This window comes from Anser anser, assembly GCF_964211835.1.
Source record: "Anser anser genome assembly, chromosome: 8".
Lineage (NCBI taxonomy): Eukaryota > Metazoa > Chordata > Aves > Anseriformes > Anatidae > Anser > Anser anser.
Window position 1 is genome coordinate 1,965,328 of NC_139728.1, and position 18,914 is coordinate 1,984,241.

Consider the following 18,914-nt stretch of genomic DNA (forward strand, 5'->3'; position numbering starts at 1 on the left):
CTGTTCTCTGAACAGTTGTCTGTGGAGCATACAGTTCCTCAGAAAAGAAAGAAAATGGCAACAGCAAAGACAAAGCAACCCAGATGGTCCATAAGCAGACTAATTATTTGAACGACCCAGAAGCAACTCTGAAGTTACCAATCCAGCTGCCTAGAAAGTCTGCCAGGTTGCCAGATGTTGCCAATGAAAACTTATCTTCCACAGTTCATCAAAGAAGTGGAGCAGCCTGGTGAAGGGAAACTGTTGCCAATAAAATAAATATTTTATCTAAAAAAAATATTTTCTACTAGGAAACGTGTTGAAAAATATAAAACTTTAACAACATGCCCAACCCCATGTTACAATAGATGAATAATGAAACACACATCCAGAATATGCTGGCTGGATCTTCTTATTGATAGGAGATGTCTATGCTCAAGATTGTATTTCTAAGCCTATAGTCTTGGATTGTGTTAAACAAAGTGGTTTTATGAGGCAGGGGGCTCATGGCATTCATTTGGGGTTTGGATAGTTTGCCTTGACTCTAGCAATGGCTTTTGCCACCTTGAGATAAAAGGCTACAAGGCAACAAACCTGGAGGATTCAGAGGTGACAGCAATACCTGCTGGAAGACAGGGAGACTGCAGAAATGACAGCGAGCCACTCTGTGGCCCCTGGCTGCCCAGTCACCTCTCAAACTGGCCACGCTGCGGAAAGCCCCACGTCCTCGAAGAGACAATACAGAAGGGGCAGTGGTTCCAGACAGGTAACTTGTATTTTGTTTCTGCCAAATCTTATGGACTAAGCAAATGGGTGTCTGCAAACAAGTCTTCCTCTTACAATCGGTGAGGCATCAAAACAACAAACACTATGCAAATACATTGGCAACAACACTGGAAATACAGGCTACCCTCGGGTTCATGCACAAAGGCTAGTTTTAATTTTCCTAAGAGACCAAATTAATGTTTTATTTAAAATCATGAAATATATGTATTTTAAAAATCCTGTGTCATTTTTCAAATGCAGCTATTATCTTTGCCAATTGAGTTCCTTGCAGATATTATGTATGTTCAGCCTAGAGGCCAAAAACCAAACTGCCTGTATAGTCTGTTAGCAAGGCAAAACATCTCTTTTTCCAATGAACATGTATGAGTGCACTGGGATTCTCACAGGCAGATTTGGCAGCTTTTTCAAGTATTTCTTGGACTGCAGAGCATGCATTGAACACGGGGAGCTTTTTCTGTTCAGGAATATGATGTGAATAAGAATGTGCTAGTGCGGCAGAGCAGGAGAAGCTATGGCAGTTCTATCATAATTTAATTTGTCAAATACAGTTTACAATATTTTATAATAGTGATCAATAGATCAACATGTCTAAACACTGTGTGGGCTAGGGTTGCAGGATCCAACCCAGCATGTCTTTAATAATACATAATTCCTTAAATATGCAGCTAAATCATTGAAATATATGAGCTTAATTTGGAACCTTTTACACTTTTAAAATTCATATCCCCTTTTTTAATAACTGGCTACAGCATTTGGAAAATAGACCAGATTTTTCTGGTTTGTTTCCTTGGCTCTTGAATGTGCTTAATTGGTTCGCCAAGATGGATGCATAAACCTATGGAACCCAGGTCTTTCGTGTTTACACCTGTTTACACCTTGCCTTACTCTGATGACTTAAGACCTGCAGGAGCCCTAAATGTGGCCATTTCTCTGAGTTCCAGCAACACACAGATTTATTGCTGACTGTCAGTTAGAAATTATTCGCATTCATTTGGGAATGCATTTCCTGAAACTGTTAATGGGCTTGATGGAAGAGGAGTGGGGGAGAGGGTGGGTGGCAAGAGAGAAACCTGAACAATATAACTTGTTACTTCTTCTTTGGTTAAAAACAAATTATAGTCTTGATCATAAACTTGATTCATAGAATGTCCCTTATCTTCTATAGATTGCTTTATAGCTACTTCGGAACACTGGATATCCTGAGAATACTGAATATCATAGGAAAAGCTCTGATTTTGCTGCTACATTGATGATATAAATGTACGTGTGCTTAGCCACTTAAATCAGGTCTCTCGTCTTTGTCCTGTAGCTAAAAGAAGCCACGCTACCAGATGTTAAGTGTTCAGTATAGTGAGGTAACCAAGTCTGACAATACAGCGGTGAGGGACCTTGAGAAGCTGGAAGGTTCAGCCACAGGTGACACACCGTCTCTCACCTTTGGGGTTTGTGTTAGGATACAAACTAAGAAGTAGATGTTAATAGCCTGGGATAAAATAGCTGCTTTTCCTTGCATCTGTTAATTGAGATGGTAAAGTGCTACCTGCAGAAAATCTGAATTTGATTTTTTTCTGCCGTACTCAAGGGCATGCTGCTTGACAACCAGCTTCTCAGAGAGAAAAGACAGAGACCCTCCAAACTTTGCCCCTCACAGTCACAAAGCAGTTTGTTCTTACTGTGAGTCTCCTATAACTCACATAAGATAAGAAACTACCAGAAGGCCAAGAGATTTAAACAAGATTCAGGCAAATATTTTCTAAGCAGTACAACTATCTCTTACTACTTGAGTGTGAAAAATGTACAACTATGAGGAGAAAGATTAAAGTGTGAAGAGAAAGCTATTAGCTTTGGGCTTGGGCCTGCCAGTGGATCTCATCAGGTGAGCCCAAAATGTCAGCAAAACCAGGCTGGTGGAGTGAGGATACTAAATGAGCTGACACTTCAAAATGTTAGAGGGGGAAACTGTGTACATATGTGTGTGCGCGTGGGGAAAGGATGCAAAGGGAAGACAAGTCAAAGGAAGACAAAGAGATGCCATCCAGGGGCAAAGAGGATGTTATATTCTGCACTGTAGGCAATTAATAGAATAATGTACACATGAATTAACTCATTAATGATTCCTGGAGTGCAGAGTAGAGAACATGAAACACCACCTGACAAGTTTCTTAAGAAAAATCTGTTAGTAAATTAAGAAAAAAGAAATACAACCAGTTGCTTTCGACATTTATTTATAATTTGGTGCACAATTCATAAACCAGCAAATGAAAGTTAGGGCATATTTTTAATCAAAGCTTTTGCTGATCGCAATATAGGGTATAAGAAATTGAATGAATAGATCATTTATTGTTATTATGAAACCAAAGGCTTTATATTCTTAAGTGGAGTAAAGCAGACAGCAATACGTCCAAATTAGAAAGTTCCTACTGTGAATGAAAAATGGATTAATACTGAGATATTGTTCAGTAAGACAGACAAATCTGTATTTCTTTTTGGTTGTGAAATTACTAGAACCATACATAACCGCTAAGTATGAAGAATTGGCACTGGGGGAAATCATCTTGCCAGTTTGCCCTATACGTGTGTGTTTGGCAAACAGAGCCTGCAGGGTGTGTATTCCACTTGCACGTAATCAGATCTCTGACCTGTAACGTGTACATTCTGGAACATTAATTGGCACAATTAGAAAGTTGTTTAGAGGATAAGCTTGGAGAAAAAACATTGTCCCTTCTCAGAATCCCGAAATGAAACCTGGGCTTTGCAATAAGGCAGTTTAACTATTTTTAGATGGATGTTATGAGTGTTCACTGGGGGAAAAAAAGTAATGATCAGGCTACCCAGGCAACATACAAATCTGAAGAGTCCAGCATGTGTCAGTACACAGCAAATTTATTCTATTAAGTGACTAGTGTGAGAAAGAATTAGAAAGGATTATAAAAATACACTACCATATGCTGTAGTAGTTGAAAGTGATTAATCCAGTTCTTAAATCCTGTTTTAAATTCCCTTTCATTTCTTCCCATGGAAAAATAGAAGCAACATTGCTTTATTTGAATGCTGTGTAGTTAATTACATCTTCTAAGAAACTCTTTTAAAACTAAATGTAATGTTTAATTACAAAATGCCTCCTTGAAAACAGTTAGCTTGTACATTGATTTGTAGTTCATTAAAAATGGCTTCTTAATTATATTTACAGCCAGAAATTACATAGAGATTAAACAGTCTACAGAGGACTTTTGAAATTACAGCATGAATTGTAAGGAAAAAGTTACATTTCAAATCGTGGACAACTGACAGCTACAACCGACTAATTGCTGCCTTTCTGTAATTTCAGAACTTAATTGTCGTAAAAATAATAATTGGAAAACAGTGTTCATTGTAACGGCTCCCAATATTGCATTTTTTTGGTAAGAGTAGATTTCAAGGATTAATTAGAAAGCGAATCAGCCACATCAAACAAGTGTACAGCTCACATCAGCTGTAGATCGGATCACCTCAGTGCGCGGGGGCCAGGGCTAGGGGCAGCCCAGGGCTAGGGGCAGCCCAGGGCTAGGGGCAGCCCAGGGCTAGGGGCAGCCCGCGCCTCGGTTCGTACGGTGTCGTCCTGGAAACCATGCGGATGCAGTCGATAACAGGGCAGACGCTGAGACACAGGGTGCAGCCTGTACAGCTGTCAGTAACCGCGGGCAGGTGGGTTTCAGGATCAAACTGGATAGCCTGCGAACAGGAATAAACATTATTGATGTCACTCACGGAAAAGGTCAGAACTGCTCCCATTTTAGTGCCTGCATTTCCTGTGCTGCAGTGGCTGGAGACATCTTGGTGTGGTTCTGCACTGCAGCTATAGCAACTGGTGAAGTGGCAGGGAACAAAACCACCCCTCCCTCCCCCTGGCCCTTCAAAATCAGAAATTCCACCTTGGCAAAAGCTCACGGCCACGAGGAGCAGCTACAAAAGGCTGACTTCGGCCTGTGATGTTTAGACTCCCAGAGGGATGTTCCTCCGCCACATGAAGACAATATTTCATCACTCGCCGCTTTGCCGGGTCTGCTGGTCTGGGGGACACCGGGACATGCCTGCGTGGCCTCAGCACAGCACTGGCTGCACACACCACCGGCCACTCTTTTGATTTTTATTTTCAGCACGGCATAAACAATCTAATTTAATAAAAAAGTAGAGAAAAACACAGCATGCTGTGCCTCCTGTGATTATTTTCCTTTGCAAATCTTTGAAAGGGATATCTGAGTTCCAGGCAGGCAGAGCTTGCTTTATTTCTCACATTTCCATGGAGTGAATCCTCATTACCAATTAGTGTGATAAGTGTATTTGAATGTGAAATAACAATTGAAGTCTCAATGAAATAAGCTGCTGGTATAATGGGAAATGGCAATTAAAAGCAAAACCAAAAGCTTCACACAACCACAAAAGGTTCAACATCTAAGAAGCAAGCCTGGAAAGGTACAAAATAGTAATTAAAAAAATGAATATGTACTTTTAAAAGAGTTCTGGGGAGGAAAGGTCAGGCCTGAAAGCTGAACTCTTGCGGTGCCTTAGCAAACCTCCCCAGCCACTGCCAGCAGCTGGGGCAGCCAGAGGGGAGGTGGGAGCGCACGAGGTGGCTCCGCAGGTTGGGTCCAGAGGCACATCTGCTGCGTTTGGGGTTTCACCACCAGGAGGGTGCTGAAACGCTGCTGTAGCAGCTGGCAAGAGCATGGAGCAGGTACTAACTGCCCTGAATCTGTAAGTTTTAGCTTAGCTCGAACACAAAGAAAACTTTGGCTTGTGAGTATTTAGGACTCCTTCCTCTCTCCCCAACAACAATGCACATCTTGAAAGAGAGTTCAAAGAGACAAAGGAATTCAGGACTACAGTGCTACCTTCGAGTTAAGGAAGGCTTTTCTGTTGGAGTCCTACAAGGTGGTAGGTCTGCATAACAGCATGGATTTTTTGAAACAAAGATAAGCACAAAGCAGATGATATTTTGAAGTGTGGGGGGCTTTTGATTTCTTTGCAATTAAGAAGTTCTTTGCAGTTCTTTGCAATTATTTTCTTTGCAGTTTCCTTAATTAATTAAGGAAAAACACTTTTTTTGTGCTAAAAAACCTCCTGGGGTTTTAAGCTTTGGTTCTTTTGGTGCTGATTTTTTTTTCCAGTTACAGAAAAGTAGGTTTCACTAAATACAAACACAGTCCTTTGCTCTCCAGGGCTATATCTTTCCTATTGCTGGGAAATCTAATGGAAGGAGAATCAGTGAAGATCACAGTGTCAAGAAGAAATTTAGATGAAGACTACAGTAATCGTCTAATCTTGTAAAAATGCAGCACTAGTTTTTTCATATCGATGGAAAAAAAAGTCTACCTTTGATCTGATGGTTGTTTTAATTGTGGGAGCTGATTTTAAATAGGAAGACTTCTTTCTTTGGCAGTATGTAGTTAAGTAAGACTTCAGACTTAATATTGATTAGACTGAATTAAGGATAAACAAAAGGTCTTGGTGTTCTGATGAAACTTGTTGCTCAGTTAAAGTATTTGTCTCTGACAAACTGTTCTTGTACTGGGATGAATGGAAAAAATTGTGTATACATTATTGTTTAATGCATACTAAGTTCCATGGAGATTATTCTAGATTTTACTTTGGTTTTCTAAAAGAACATGGGTCTTCCTGTGATGCCCTTCTTCCCACAGACCAGTTCATCAACTCCAGTGGACATGGAAACCGGTGGTATATAAAAATGCCAATACCATACTGCATAAATCAGATACATACTTTGATGTGAACAGGAGTCCCAACTCAAAATTGCTTAGGCTGATGGAACAAAGACTAAGTTTCTTTTAACAGTTTTTGGCACAAGAACGTCTCTTGCCTCCCTGTATCTTCTTGATGGGAAGGGATGCATTCTTCCCTTTCTCCCTCACGTATTTGAAAATCATCAAAATTTATAGGCATCTGACATGGGTCTCCTTCATTTTCTTCCTTGTAAGAAGCAGCCCATTCCCACTCACAGTTAGGGACATACCGGGAGAGTGACCTAGAGCGTCACCCTTCTGCACAGCCACCCAGAGGAAGCTGTGCTGGGCGCTGTGCAAACGGCTCAGGCAGGGCTTGCACAGCGTAGCCTGGGAGCATGCTGGGGCTCAAATCCAGTATTTTAGACATCTGTTTTTACCACCTGCTCATTAACAGAAGGTGGATTCTTTCTTCCCAGCAGCAGAAAGATAACTCATTGTGCCTTCCTGCTAATTACAGCTGTGCTCTTACCTGGTAGCCAGAATCATTACAGGTCATGTAACATTTGCCACAGTTGATACACATTTCCTCGTCAATCAGAGCCACAACTTGCTCTGTGTTGCAGAGCTCACCATATGCTCCAATATACTGCAGTGCTTTTCCAATTATATCCTAGGGAAAAAAAAAATTATTGACTCATTTAGAGGATACCTAAGCTGTTTCTATAGCTGCAGAGAAACACTCTCCAGTACTTTAACATGGAAAATTTGGACAGGTATTGTGAAGATGTTTACGATTTTTCTTATAAATTTCCAAGCCATCAACCTTCGTACATACTCTAAAATACAAAGAATGCTCCACATAGGTACATTTTGAATGTAAGCAACTCTAAAGGTATATGTCTGTATACACATATGTTATACGAAAAGGTTACATGTGTAACACCTTTGAATGTACTATTTTAATTTGTCCATTATTGTGTGATGCTTAAAGGAATAAAATGGAGCACAAAACAGGAGTGACATGCTACAGACAATCTGATCATCCTTAGTCATTTCTCATTAGTACAGATTTAAGAACTCACAGCAAGAAAAGAAAGCAACATGATCAAATAAACTGAGAACAATAATTGCTTTTCTCTCTGTAGTAAGAAAGATGCACAAATGACATGAAGATCATCAGATTATTGCAAATATTGCACAGAAATAAGATGTGGGTCTAATCCTGCAAGTTTTGGTTCAGTTCTTTTAACTTCACAGGGAAGAGTTTGTGGCATCAACCTCACACATCTGTGCTGCAAAAACAAATTTGCATGGCAGACAGAATATAGCTACATACCACAAGAGGAAGACACCTTCTAAAATAAGTTGTTGAGGAACTACCTGATGCAAATCATTTGCATTTCACATAAAGCAAAACTGCACAGTTCAGTGGTAGTTCAACTATACTAATTCAATGGCAGAGATGGGCCAAGTCCCAGGTCCTTCAGACTATGACTATTCTTCAGTTAAATCAGTTTAACTAATGGAATTGTAACACAGGTGGTGAACATCACTGCATTTTAAAGGATTCACTCTGTGGTATGGTATTGCTGGCCTGGATATTTTGTGAGTTTTCTGAGGAGGCTTTAATAGCAGTTCTCATGCTGCAAAACAAGCTAGATTTTAGGTGCGGCATTCTACGTTGTTAAAGTCAAGCTCAGTAAATGCATGTTATTTGATGCAACAATACATTCTACTTGTGCTTTAGAAAGGGGTATAACTGTTAGGTATTTCAAAAATCTTATTGAATTTTAGGAGCACAGAACTGGCTTCAAAGACATGCTACTGTAATAAACCAAGAAGTCATTATGATTTTCATTACAGAATTTGATCCAAGTCAATTGAAAAATGCTCAAGATCAAGCCAAATATGAGACACAGACAAGTCTGCCTAGAATTATAAGCTTCAAAGTGTTTACCTTTGGTCTTTCATTGCCAAGAAACATGATAAGAATTTATTTTCATATTTTGTTTCTCAATATTTTTGAAGAAGCAATATTTACCTTACTCCTATCAGTCAAAAAAAAAAAGTGTACTGAAGTGGATATCAAGTATTTTAAATGTCTACTAATATACTACGTTTAACCTGTATAATTTATAGTCATATACAATCTTTTATATTGTTTTCGATTCTCATATAGAAAACTGAAGAAGATCTGGATACCAGTACCTTAAGTTTTCATTGCATATGTTGTTTTGGGCAGCCTTATTTTCAAACACACTAAAAAATCACTAATTCTTCCTATGCCACAAAGAGGAATAAGGGAGCAGTGGTAGGACCTATGAAGTTGCAGTTAATGACAGCTAATGTAGGTAATTGAGCCATATCCTAAAACCAGGAAGAAGGATAGGGAAAGTATACTCTTTTCTTCTTCCAAAAATATTCAAATGTTTTCTCTGTGCCAAACCCTAACTTGCTTACATGTGAAATACCTTGGTTGCATTCATCCAGTGCTAAAAGCCTTCCAGCTCTTCTCAGCAACACATAGAGAACATTAATGCTCTTCCAGCATAAAACATCTATGGCACATTGCTAAAGGCAGCATGACTAGTGTGGACAGATGACTGCAAGTGAGCAAGTTATGACAGCTTAATGAGTTAGCACTCATCAACAAAGCTGTGCAAGGTGATTATGTGCATGGTCCAAATTCACTGCAAATTTGAAGTAAAATCTGTTTGCTTAAACCACTGTAAAAGGTCAATTAACTACTATGAAAGTGTTTAAGCTAATACTTTTTGCTTTGCTATTGCAAAGGGCTAGGCTTGAACACACAGCCCTTTAGCATGCCTCCACTGATGAACTACAGTAACTCAATTAAATGTAATCCCTTAGGACCTGCTCACGCTCTTGTATTTTCATTTTCTTTTTCTTACTCAGAAAAGTTCATGGATTTACTGGGAATTGTTCTGCAGTTTTCAGGGTGCTGCAGTGCTGCAGTTCTGAAGTTTCTGCAGTCTTCTGTATCTGTTGAAAAACTGTAGTTGTTGAAAGCAGCTCCAGCTTGTTTCAGGTCTCATGTACGCTTGTCTGTATCATACCTGTTAAGTTTTCTTTGTGATCTACTGCTGCCAGCAATACTAAGTATCCTGTAAGCCTCTCTCTTGTGTATAACAGCTCCCATACATTGCACTGTGTGCCACAAATGCAGTTGTTGTCTGCAAGTATGGTACCGTGCTTCTCTCTTTTAGAATTTAAAGAAATGATATAAAACCTGTGCAACAAACAGTGATGTAGCTTTCCACTGCTTGTTCGTGTTTTGAAAGGATCTACATGGGGAGATTCCTGATAGTGAAAAGCTTTTTAATCTAACAGAGGCAGACTTTTGTATAGCATAGGTAATTAACAATTTTCTCAGGGAGGTGCTGGATTCACATTTGTATTCTTTAAATACAGTTTGGATGTGATGTTACAAGAAAACAAAGCTCTAGCAGGTTGCAGAGAAGGGCTGCTCATATAATCAGGGGATGTAAGGCCTTTCTTACAAGAGAAGACAAAAAGAGCCTAACAAGATGTTTAGCCTAGGAAGATGAAGGCAGAACAGGAATATGATGTCTCTTTATATATACATCAGGGAGGGAAAAGAGCTATTTAAGATAAACGACAGTGCTGGCACAGGAACATATGATTATAAGCCAGACATGAATAAATTTAAAGCTGAAAATTAGAAAAGACTTTTTAAATAGGAAAGGAGTGAGGTGGTTAATGGCCTTCCAGAGAAGCAGCTGGGGGACAGGAGGGAGACGGTCCAAGATTTAGGATACCATTAGATAAGCTTAGGAAGTGGTTACTTAGAAGAACATGATCAAAACAGATTTTTCCATCTATAAACTTACAAAGGGAATAACAAAAACAATGCATGTGACATGGTGATTTCTGAATTTGTTAAAAGTCTCACTCCTTGCAGCTCACAAAACACACTTTTGGGGGACCTAGAATCCCAAACAGGGAGGTTGATGACATTTTGGAGGCATGAAAATAATTTCAAAAGACTGTGTCAATGATTTATAGCTCATTTACACTGTTGGATGTTTTGTCTTTTAATCATTTATTGCTCTCAAGCAAAATCTGTATCTTTAGCCATTTGCAAAGTTTTAAGTCTTCATTGACTAAAAAAGTACTGGTACTTAAAAGATATTCTGCAGGTGCACTCTTTTAAAGCATCTCAATATATCTCTGAGTTTCTTGTTCCCATCAAATCATAAATGTTTAGAACAAACTAAACAGTGCAGCAAGACAATCAACTTTCGCAGTTTAAAGTGCAGTTTCACTCCAAAAAGCAACTGGCTAAAATGGCACTACGGGATTCCACACTTAGTATATCTCGATGGCCTCCAGATCAAATTTGCACTGTTTACAGTATAATTTTTTTTTCCCTAACTGCCAAACCTGCAAACAGAAGCCAGGTTTTGAAAGTCAAGTTGTGTGCTTTCTGGCTTATACATTACCAGCAGCAATGAAAAGAAAAAATCTAGAAGTTAAATTTTGCCCTAAGTTACACCTTTGCAATCACAGGGACCTAGAGCACTTGTTTTGATTACTGCTGTGCTGTCCCACTCTTCTCAACAAAACTGCACTGAATGAGCTGGGAGAGGAATTTAGTCCTGTAAATGGAACTGGCAGGGAATTCAGTTGCTATGGAGAGAATCAGAGCAGAATCCATTAGTTTTATGTTACTAATGAGTACAGAAAAAATTCATTTTGTCACTAAGCTAAGCAGATGTGGTTTTGAGTATACACAAGGAACAGATCTGTTCAGTAGGATATTATTTTTACAATGCTACTTTTATTACTATAGCTGTATTTTTAATGTTCATATATCAAGCATTTAATGGTGATTAGCGTGTCATTAGCCATCATATTAGTAAACCTATATTTGTAAATACAATTCACAGTTCAGGCATGGCTCCTTGTAGACCTGCTGTCTCCAGATTCATGCAGACCACACTAAAAGTCTATGCTCTCCAGAGATGCCAACCACCACAATCCTATTCTATTCTCTCTTAAGAAACCCATAAGACAGTGCAGGTACTGTCTCATATAGCAAGTTCAAAGGGTACACACATGCTTGTCCTCTTATTGCACATTTTGATTCACTACAAAACACCGTGTTCAGGAGAAAGGTTCACTCAAAGCTGACAGCAACAGCAGGTAAGGAAAACAGGGTAATCTTTAGGTTACCAGAAGTAGAGACCTGCTTGCTGTGATAGCAGTCTGTCCCAGGGACAGGCCTTGACCTCAGTCCTCATGGCTCTGAGGGAGCATTCGCAAGGATACAAATGCTGAAGTTGATTCAACTCCAAGTAATCAAAAACACCCCTCCGAACAAAGCATCTGACATTTATACAGCAAGGTTATGAACTCGATCCCAAGTACTACATCTGTTCGTCATCTCTGGTGTTTGGGTAATTCTCAGGATTCAGCAGTTGTTGAGGAATAAAAGGGGGTTACTTGGAAGAGTTCCTTGGATATGATGAGAGCACAGAAAGGGGGCGAAATGTTGCAAAGAAATTAAATGTCTGTCTATATCAGTGCGTATCTCTACTGGGGAGATATCCGCCTTCCACCTGGTCTTTTTTGGTAATAAAGGTGAGGTGCTGTCAAAGACTGAGATATAAGAAGGAAAAATGTTAGAAAAAATCAGATATATTAAAGAAGAATAAGTCAGCAGGATCAGAGAGTACATGGCCAAGGTTAATTTAAAGTAAAGAGCCTAACAAAAATATGTAATCTCATTAAAACTAATTTTTATATCTAAAGATTACAAATGCTTTGGCAATAGTTAAAAATTTTATTAAATGTGTCTTGGGATTTAGCGACCTGGGACCTCTAAGCTTTGTTTCAGCAAAGTAAGTAAAAAAGTTGCAGTACTAGCTATTAGGGGACTTACACAATAACTCAAATGAACTTTTACTACGTAATTCAATATGGCTTCTGTAAAGAAAAATTTTGCTTCATGAATCTATCACAATTCTGGATAGAGACTGTGAGGCAGTAAATACTAGATAATTAACTGGTAAATTTTATGTTTTAGTAGGCCTCTGACACAGGCTTTAAAACAGAGTTTTAAACAGAGAAATTAGGTAGCCACGAAGTGGGTTTGGAAACAGCTAAACAAATTAAAAATAGAGAGCTGAAATATAACGGTCAACATACAGAAAAGGCAAAATATTAACACAGGAATATATCACAATTTTCCGGTTTAGATACGGTTCTGTTTAATATGCTAGCATGTGTTTCAGGAAATGATTTGAACTGGAATACTACAGAGTTGATACTGATAATAGCTCAAACTAAATTCATGAAAACCTAAGGAACTTCACAGGTATTTTATATGATTAGATGAACAGGTACTATAATGGCGAAAAAAAGCTGTTTGATAAAGAACTATTCAGTCTATCAAAATAAGTAACTCTTGCTATTCTTGCAAAGAGATATATTCTAGATAAAACAAAGCTACAAGAGAAAATAAAGTAGTTGACACCATGGGCAGCTCACACAAACTTCTGCTTAACGTGCTGTCATGATAAAAGACAAGCAAACCAGCAAGATGTTAATATAGACAACAGCACCATAATTACTGTAACTCTGTTGTGATATTAATCAACCCTGATCTGGAATACACCATCATTCTAGCTTTATATGCAGTAACAGAGTGCCCTTCCTCTCTTACGGGCTGCTAGTGCAATAGCAGTCATTATAAAACCACTTGAGGCAATCCTTTGACAGTCAGAGAGGGGAAGAAAAGAGAAGGGTTGACCCTAGGATTTCTCCCCACACCTGAAGACTAATTGAAATTTGCTTAAACTGTCAGATGTGATGAGAATATTCTCGGAGGTACAGTGACAGAGAAGGGATCGCTATGGGCTACCCAGCATGAGAGGCTACTACTGTGATTCATGTTGGAGCAAATACTTGGAGAAGCAGACTCGGAGTCATAAATTATGGGGCACACACGCATAGTTCCACCTGAAATATGCAACAGCATCAAGTTTATGAGGAAGATTATGACAACCTGGTCTTTTGCAGGCAGGCGAGCCCAAGCTACTTTTGTTGAACCACCTAGATACAGGCCGGGAAGACATGGTACACTGTTACGGCACAATAGTGCTGTGCCTAGACCAATATAGCCTCACAATATACTTTATAGGTTATAATATACTTTTACAGGTTAAGCACAGCACTGGACTAAATGTGGCTAGAGGGCTCCCAAGATGGCTGGCTTCCAGCTGGATGCTGATAGCATCCACATAAAAAAACTTGTGTATATGTATGTGCAAAAGACCACATACACATACCAGTAACACACATGGGTGAAAAATTTCAAACATAAGGAATTTAAGCTTGAGGAACTCTATGGCTGTTTGTCCAACAGGTGGGACAATATTCCAGGCCCTACCTAATCTGACAAACAAAGCTATGTCAGAACGTGTAAACTACTGAACAGGGCAACCACAGCAAGACCTGTGGAATAAAAAAGGAATAAATAAAATAAGCAGATAAATGCTGACCAAATATTATGCCATAGGCCCTCAAAGACAATGAATGAAATTATTAAGAAGCAAACCACAGAAATGATATAAGGAAAGAAAATTAAAGTAATAAGGAGGTAACCTGAGGAACGCAAATAAATATGTGGGAGCAGTGCAGAAGTGTAACCGAAAATAGAAGATCCAGAGGATATATCTGCATATAGCAGGAGTTCTGATAGTGCAGAAAAGCAAGAAAAGAAGAAACAACACTGCTGAGTATCAAAGTATGCATTTTCAATTAATATTGAAAAATAGAGAAAATAAAGAGAAAAGCCATGGGAAAAGCCATCCAAAAATTAAATTAGATTTTGGATAACCACAGAGGGTTTTTACGTCTATAAAAAAGGCGTTTTGGCAGCATGCAGAATTTAAACAAATGTTGGAATTTACATATCACCAACCCAACAGCAGATCAGACAGATGAGGGAGTTCTGAGCAGGCATCAGGAAATTTGCAGCAACCCTCCAAAAATACAGCCAGCCAAATCAAGGGTCATAGCTGTTCCAAGGACAGCTATCTCTCAGGTGCTATCAGCTTTTGAGCACACCTCTCCACTGTTCCTGAGAACTGGAGTTGGGCTGGTCCTAGCTATTAGTACTGACCATTCCCACTCCCCTGATGTCCCAGTCTGAACTAACAGAATGTATTCTCCTCTCTGTCCAGGGGGTCAGCCAAGACAGAACTGCCTGGAGACTGTTTGGGATTTGTAATTCTAAATGTGAATACTTCTTGGACAGCTACAGATAAATCACTCAAGTCTGAGCTCATCTGCCTCTCTCTGCAGAGAATCCCTGATCAGGGAAGGGTATCAGATAAGTCACCTTTTTTCAGTAAGCTTCACTCAGCTTCTGTAATAAATATTCTCAATCTTTCTGGCAGATTTTCTCCACAAAATGTTATAGATGGGTCATTTAATAATAAACTTTACAACACATCCCTTTATAGGGTGGCAAGTTCCCTAACTTCAAGCAAAACCCAGGTATTCTGTTATTTCTTTGTGGATGTCTCTTACTGCTGTTTTTCTCATTATCGTTAAAACATTCCTTTCTAAAGAGATGCTCAGACTGTAAGACTGTCATGAATCAGCTACCTTCTTCTAATTGCTTCAGTCTTTCTCAGTCTTGTTTAATTCAAGTGAAGGTGTGAGAAAGAGGCTAACCTGATTTCTCTGCCTGAGAAGCTCCTTACAGCCACCACACAAAAATATTCAGTGTCTTTATAAACAAAAGTTTTTGTTTAAGGGAATTCATCTTCCTCTTCCCTGCAGTAGGACCTCCTTTCTTCTTTTCAACCCACCTCTGACTATTTGGTTCTTTTTTTTTCTTTTTTTTTTTTCTTTTGTACTTGCAGTTTGGCTTGGGCTTGATAAATTATTGACCTCAACTTTTTATTTATTTATTTTTTACCCAAGTCTTTATGTCTGCTTTTCCCTCTTGCTAAATTTCTTCTATCATTCAGTTTATTTGTTTTTTGATGGTATCATTTTTTTCTGCTGTTTTCAGAAGCAAGCTATCTCATTGAAAATGCAGTTATTGGCTGTTGTTTCTTCTTTCTCTTTTCCCTTACATCAATACTCTTCCTGCAAAGAGAATAGAACCATAAAACCTCTGAGGTCCAGTAGGCTTTGAAAATGTTCATCGTAGTGGAAAAAAAAAAAGAAAAGAGTAGATTGCTGTTCTTTGGGACTTTTCATATACATAAAGAATGGAACCTGAGCACAAGAGGTGGAGAGTGATTTTCAATAGCAGAGCTCAAACTCAAATAATCAGTCCAAAAAAGTGAGGGAGATCTACAGAAGTTGCAAACTATTTAACTTAAACAAGAAGATGACTCAGAATTTCTCCTTGGCTTGTTTTGCAGTCCTATCAGTTATCTTGGAATGTTGCATGTATACGTAAATGTTGCAAAATCTCCTTGGGAATTATATGTGATATTTTGAGCTATTGCTCATATTGTATTTTATTCTTGATCTTATTTTTGCAAGAATTCATACCGTTTTGATCATATAGTGAAAGCTACCTATCTATGAATATCTGATATTCTTACATACATAATGAAGACAGTTAATGAGTTCAGCAGATATTTTCACATGGCTTCATAAAAGGGCCTACAGGAGATTTCTGATAAAAGTTTTCCTTGTATTTATTTATTTATAGCCTGTTTCTTTCTTTCTTTCTTTCTTTTTTTTTTTTTTTTTTCCCTGTTGAAACATGAAGTTTAAGTAGGGTCTAAAGCGAACACTTAGAATAATTAGCTGCTGATGTTAAATTTTATTGGCTACTTAAGGGATGAGAAAATCTCCAATGTATGGATTATGCAGTGGATGGGGGAACAGGTTTTATTTTCACCTTGACATTTACTCATTGCACATAGTGGATCAGTTACCTAGACAAACATCTTCCAGCTTTAAAAATTTAGTTTGAAAACCTAGGTCTCGGCTTTTGTATATATTGAACACCAACCTTTTCCACACCAACCTTTTCCTGCATGAGAGATAGATATTTAGTAAGCCACAAATAATCAAGAAGTATTATGCAAAACTGAGCTCATACTGTTTCATTCAAATTAAAAGAAATTGTTAATGGTTCAACTTAATTCTTCAAGGCATTCACCATGTTCTACAATTACCATTCCACTGCCTGAATATCTTGGTTTTGAAAAATGACATTAGGGAAATACCTATACATGTACATCACAAATCATTTCCCATTGATTTTGGTTAAAAGCTAGAAAGTCTGCATAAATAGTTGTCTTTGATGCCCTCTAACAAGCTTAAAAGCAGTAATAACCAACTCAAACTGCTAGAAATGACTGTGCATGTCAACTGCCTGATGGCTGATCATTTCTTACACATAAGCATATCTTTTTTTACCTTGATTGCTGGAATGGGCTTCTTTGGAATGAAGTGCTTTTTCTCAGGAAGTACAGCTGCTGTGCTTTGTTCCTTCAGTTTAATCTTGTTCTCAGCTATTATTTTTTTGCGTTGTTCCAGGTAAGGCCCAAAATTAGGTAGTTTCTAAAATAAAAATCAGGAAACATGATTAATATGCTTAATAAGCAGGCGTAGTAAAGGGAGTAAGTCTGAACCTAAGGGCAAGATCCTAAGTCCTTGTTTAGTGTGACTTATTTAGGAGGTTGAAATTGAAATCAGTGGGACTGTACCAGAGCGAGAAGTGAATAAAAATCAGCCATGAACTTCAGGATCTGACTTGAAAATCTATATTGAATATTAAAATATTAATATACCACAGCAGAAAAATAGCTGATTTGCAGGTCAGCATCCAACAGTCTTCTATTTCCCCATTGCATACTTGCTTATATATAAAAATGTATCATGTTAAATAATTCAAATGTATAACTTTATTTCTATACTATGTGGAAAGGCATCATAAAACTATCAATTTACTTACAAGGGCTCTAGGAGTGTTTGAGATTACTTGTATGGGTATCTGGTTATATCTATGTATTTTTAAAGCATGCAAACATGCATTTTATGTTCTGATAACAGAAGGTTGTCTTGACCTGTCAAAAGCAAGGCTAACAAACACCAAATGAACAGAAACACATTCTAATCTCATAATTTACCTCTATGAACCACTTGTAGTCTTTTCTGTGACATTTAATCCTTGAGCCCAATTAACCAAACTCTACAGGACAATTTCACTGAATTGCAAAACTCATGTCTCACCCAAGAACATGGAAGCGCAGGTTCAGATTTCATAAACCTGCCAAACACCCAGCTTCCTGAAAGAAAAAGTTCCTTTGTTTGCACAGCAGAGAGATGGAAAACTGTAGTGTGCCATAATCGCGGATTTAGGTGAATAAAAAGATGGTGGAAAACATGGATTTTTTGCTTGATGAAAGACATTGTGCCCTTCCTCCCCTGAAACTAGTTCCTTATTCTGCACAAAATATTTTATCCATCTAACTAAACCCTGCTCAGAAGCTACTGCAGTACTGCAGAAACTAGCAGGTAGTGACAGGGGATACGTAGCCTCAGTAGTTGCTAGCATTAATTCACGCTAATAATACAACCTCAAAGAGCATATCGAACAAGATACAGTACTGCTGTGGTTATCAAATTTTTAAGAGGGAATTTCAATGTGAATTTTAAAAACAGAATTATTTAAAAATTTAGAAATTATTATTTTTTAAAATGAAGTAAATCCAGAAGAGGTTACTCCACTCTATAGGAGAAAAATCCCTCAGTGAGCTCTGTCAATCAGGATACCCCACAATGGAACCGCAGGACTCCTGTCACGGCAAATAATAGCTTTCTTGGCTGCTAGGTTTTTGGCACTTGTAAGCACACAGATAGAGGGTGAGGTCCTTGAAATGCTTCCCTGCTTCTGAGACTTGTTCTGCGGTTTCAACACATTTTAACTTGAAGTCAGAACTTGCAGTCTCATGGTGATCTCCAAAGGAGGTGACCTGCTGCAGGCTGGGAACGTGCCATTCTCTCGATCTAGGTAAATGCAAGACCAGCACCAGTGTGCGTGTGTGTGTGTGTGAAGGGGGGGGGGCGGGTAACTGCAGACCCCCCTCTGTCCCAAATCTAGCTATAGTCTCAATTTGCCCACTGTCACAAGACTCTTGCTTTGTCAGTTGAATGGGAACTTTGTTCCTCAGTTTCACATTCAAGTGCTTCCTCAAAGATGTCAAATACACTTTCCTTTCTGTGCAGTTGCCATACATTTGTGATTCATGTTCTTAGAAAGAAAAAGTTCTAGGATGGCTTAAAATAAGCTTTTAAATATTACTGCAAACAGCAGTAAGGTAGTGGACTAATATACCAAATTAAAATAAGACCAAAAAAAAAAAAAAGTTATTTTTAAAAGGAAAATAAGTGGAAGGTAAA

At 38.4% G+C, this 18,914-nt stretch overlaps 1 protein-coding gene across 6 annotated transcripts in view; it reads right to left on the reverse strand.

The window, feature by feature from the left end:
- Nucleotides 1-2,973: 2,973 nt before the first annotated feature.
- DPYD (dihydropyrimidine dehydrogenase) overlaps nt 2,974-18,914 on the reverse strand; it is a 355,784-nt gene continuing 339,843 nt past the window's right edge. For all 6 annotated transcript variants that reach the window (XM_083846247.1, XM_083846246.1, XM_083846248.1 and 3 more), the window contains 3 exons: nt 16,929-17,072; nt 7,018-7,158; nt 2,974-4,476 (listed from right to left, as the gene is read on the reverse strand). In XM_083846247.1, coding sequence (XP_083702373.1) covers nt 4,309-4,476; nt 7,018-7,158; nt 16,929-17,072 — 453 coding nt within the window. In that variant the 3' untranslated portion in view covers nt 2,974-4,308. The remainder of the gene's footprint in view (nt 4,477-7,017; nt 7,159-16,928; nt 17,073-18,914) is intronic.